At 40.5% G+C, this 4,140-nt stretch overlaps 1 protein-coding gene across 1 annotated transcript; it reads right to left on the reverse strand.

The window, feature by feature from the left end:
• Positions 1 to 304: 304 nt before the first annotated feature.
• On the reverse strand, positions 305 to 1,380 carry LOC122305814 (CEN-like protein 1). Its single transcript, XM_043118354.1, has 4 exons — positions 1,180 to 1,380; positions 989 to 1,050; positions 863 to 903; positions 305 to 720 (listed from the first exon to the last, which is right to left on the reverse strand). The coding sequence occupies exons 1-4, from the start codon at positions 1,378 to 1,380 to the stop codon at positions 479 to 481; spliced, it is 546 nt and encodes a 181-aa protein (XP_042974288.1). The 3' UTR covers positions 305 to 478.
• Positions 1,381 to 4,140: the final 2,760 nt, after the last annotated feature.

Raw genomic sequence — 4,140 nt, forward strand, 5'->3', positions numbered from 1 at the left:
TTTACTTAAAAATAACTAATCATATATAAGTAAATTTTTTTTAGTGTTTGTGTGAGTATTGATCATAATGAATGCCACATGATCAGAATTCTCCTTCATATCAAAGGAAAGTATTGTAATGAAATATATTTATTCCAATCTAAAATCCAGAGAAGAGAGGAGGAGAGAAAAAAGAAAGAAACCCGGCCGACACCAGAATGAGGTTCGAAACCATCACCATCTAATTAGAGTATAACTCAACATGCCACGTGCCCACCGACTGGAACACTTATGTATGATCGATCCTTAAGGAAACTGAAATGGATGGGACCATCAATTCCCAAAACCTAGTAGTAGAGAACATACGGACGCACAGTACCAAGTACAGCTCGTCTTACAAAAGGCAGAAGGAAAACTACACCGTACGTGCCCATAAATATACTCACAACATGGAAATTGAAAACAACCTTTTTCGATATTGCAGGAATGCCCATTCCTCTTACTTTTTCCCTGTTATTGAATCATATCTTCTTCTTGAAGCGGTCTCTCTCTGTGCATTGAAGTACACTGCAGCCACTGGCAGACCCAAACCATTTTCTTCTGAGAATCTTCTTGTGTTGAAATGGTCTCTTGTAGCTGGAGTCCTTACTGTTTGTCTCCCACTCTGCTTGAATAAGAGGAACACGTACCTATGGATTCCAAAAACTGGCTTCGGAGTCTCGTAACCCACAGTTTCTTTTCCTGTTCAAATCAAAAGCCATCGATTTTAATTAACTAACCTTTAAAGGATTGATGCAATGTCATGGCGAAGTAGTACTACAATGAAAACTAGGGCTACCGTAAAGAGAGAGATCAGAGGGGTTCTATACTTATATGAACTCACCAAAAGAAGCATCAGTGGTGCCAGGAATGTCAGTGACCATCCTGAAAGATATATTACGTATCAAAATTCATCGATACATATTGAAGGAAAAGTATAAAAAGAACCAGGACTTGATATACACAGTACCAATGGAGATGCTCCCTTAAATACGGATCACTAGGACTTGGAGCATCGGGGTCTGTCATAATCTTCAATAAAAAAGAGAAGAGAGAGATTGACACATGCAGTATATATCGATATATAGCATTAGTAGTAGCAGAAAAAACACATATATTGTAGTTATTGCAACATAATGGCCAACTTTTAATTAAACTCACTAGTGTATAAGCAGTCCTCATGTCCTCCCCACCAATATCTACGCGGGGTTTAGAAATAATGACAGAAGGCATGAGTTCATGGCCATTGGCAACTTCCTTATTAGAGTTGTAGATTACATTCATTCTAAGACTTGGGGTGAAAATGTCCACCACCTCTCCCACAACTCTCCCCACAATTAGTGGTTCCATGAACCTAGACATTAGGAAAAAAAAAATGCTCAGTACTCTGTATATAAGAGAGAAGAGAGAGAGAAAGATACAGAAAGGAGAAGTGCTTTGTGGTAATGTCTAATTTGGTGTAATGGGAGTGTGAATATGTGAGAGGTTTTATAGGCACGAGGAATTGAAAGAAACTTCAAGAGCTTGGAAGGCTCTAAGAATACATATATAAATAAAAGAGTCGTGTAATTACTATTTAGGGAAAGGGGTCGGACGCGTGTTATGAGCTAGTTCCGACTGAAATGTCTCTTTCCAAGAATGCGGAAAGATGCCAAATAGAGAAGGGTCAATTGAGTGAGTTTGTCGTAAGATATCCACGTGAAAAGCTTAAAGATAGCTACATGAGTTATGTATAGTTCTCCTGTCTTGCAGAATCTAACATGTCTTTCGCTTATTGGTTTTTATGTGAATGGAGAATAATACAACTTTTCCCAATATAATACAATATCCTGGACAAATGGGAATTCGGCTTTTGAGGTGTGCTTATCTGCAGGCGCATGGAAATGGATTTTTTATTGGATGGATAAAGACAAGAATTAAGCAACTGTGGCTTGTTACTTATCTGCTCATATTGGTGGTGTGTGGCTTTAAATGGCATATGTATCATAGCATAATTTAAGAGCCTCCACTGGTTTTTCTTTCTTAAATAACCCTAGATTTTTTTTTGATTTTTTTTTTTAAATTAGAGCACATTGCTACAAGTATATATATATATATATATAGCCATTTTCTTTCACAGAAAAATATTTATTTTAACAAATTTAAATCATGATTTTCGGCTTTAAATGGTATATATAGCACATGCGCTAGCACTACTAATTAAGAAGTACTTTCAGACTGGTTTTTCTTTCTTTATAAGTATAAAAACTATTTTATTCTCCTTTCTCAATTTGGTTATATTTGGACTGGAGCGCGCGCGCGCGCGCGCACATATATATATATATATATATATATTGCCACAGCCCACATGTATAGCCATTGTTTTTTGTCCAATAAATTAAACTAATATAGACAGTTGGGTGCTGGAATACATGCAATACTGATTTCTGGCTTTAAATGGTATAGCGCGCACTGCATAAAAGAAATCCTGGCTGGACTGATTCTTATCTATCAAATAATTACCTAAGTACTTTTTTTTTTTTAAATAGACTCCAATTCAATTCATGAATGAAGGAAGTTACAGCTGTGACCAAAAAATCCGAGTACAGACCCCGATTAACTAGCCAACTACTCATCGGTTATAAGCCCCCCAGCACACAACTTTCATTATGTCGGACATTGTCTAAAAAACTTCTGAAAAGCTCTCTAACGACACAGCCCTTCTGAGATGGAAGACTCTGTATAAACAGAAGTATCCATCTCGACTTGTCTATGAGAAAAACACACACCTTCTACTCCCACCCTCCAAAAGAGGGGGGAGATCTTCCACCCTCATCCTCCAAAAGAGGATAGGGACTCACCACCCTTCTCCTCCAAAAGAGGAAAGGGAATTACTATTTCAATTATTCACTTAACAAAAACGGAAATAAAGCAAAACAACAAAAAAACCCTACACTCTCCACTTTGTCCCCCACTGTTCTACTACCCGTACATGACAGAGCAGCTAACAGAATTGCTACCCCAGCCCACTCTCCCTCCTGCATCGACCTGCACCTGTCTCATAACAGCATACATGCGCCGTGCATGACCGAGCAAAAACGAGCTGTCTTCAGATAGCACCGGACGCCAAAATCAGAGTGCAAAATGCTGCCACCGGAACACACTTGGCCATAAAACTTTCCAGCTCCATAACTCAGCCACCGGAAGCCACTTATTTCCAGACTAAAACCAGAACCATAAAACTAAACAACAACCAGAAACCCAAACGGAAAGAAAACCACACCGCCACCAAACTAAACAAAACAAACGGAAAAACCAAACTGAAAAAACGGACTACAACTAGATTACAACCAAACGGAAAAAACAAACTACCCTTGACTGTAAACAACTGTCGCCGATCCCCTTCTCCGACCACCAACCTTGAAGAAAACTCCAGGAGCTACGGCCAGACTCCACCCCGAAGAAAACTTTATCCCCCCATGTACATTAGCATGCAAACCGAATCCTCCTCTGTTTCCCATGGATGAAACAGAGTTCAATAACCACGCCGGACTGCATCCCAACCCACGTAAATCATCACTTCCGAAGAGCAGGCCACACTACCCTCGCTCCCGTCGTAGATCCTCCAAAGTCGTCCCCTCAGCAGACCTTCCTTTCAGCAGCTAAACCCAAACCGTGCTCATCCCACATGCAACTCTCAAGCTTGCATTCTTCATTTTATACGTCTGGAAGTTAGCTCCTCCCCGTCGAGTAAACCACCCAATAAATCGGTCAGGGACTGGACTGGGTCATGAGCTCTAAACCGCCCAAAACCACTGCCGTAAGCAACCGAGATCCTCCACCCCGACTTGTAAACCACCCTCCCATCTGCATGAAAAACAGAGTTTGAAGATTTGGAAGCCAGGCCTGGTAAAGGCCATTCAACTCATTAGAGTCACGGACACAGTATTTATTAACCATCTGAAAAAACAAAGCAACTGAAAGGAAAAGAAAGAGAGGGGGGAGGGAGGGAGGAGCCGGGGCTCCCACCTCCCTCAAGCGGTTTCCCTTAGTATTTTCCTAGAGAGAAGTGGGAGCTTCTCTCACTAGCTTCTCTCTCGCTTTTAAACCCAATTACCTAAGTACTTACACGTTCTGATGGGA

The sequence above is a fragment of the Carya illinoinensis genome, chromosome 3, assembly GCF_018687715.1.
Source record: "Carya illinoinensis cultivar Pawnee chromosome 3, C.illinoinensisPawnee_v1, whole genome shotgun sequence".
NCBI lineage: Eukaryota > Viridiplantae > Streptophyta > Magnoliopsida > Fagales > Juglandaceae > Carya > Carya illinoinensis.

Bases quoted from the DNA above. Each gene is read 5' to 3' on its own strand.
- LOC122305814 (XM_043118354.1), bottom strand. From the start codon at position 1,380: ATGTCTAGGTTCATGGAACCACTAATTGTGGGGAGAGTTGTGGGAGAG. The intron at 904-988 runs GTACTGTGTATA...TATATCTTTCAG, and splicing joins TTAAGGGAGCATCTCCATTG to GATGGTCACTGACATTCCTG. The intron at 721-862 runs GTGAGTTCATAT...TGATTTGAACAG, and splicing joins CACCACTGATGCTTCTTTTG to GAAAAGAAACTGTGGGTTAC.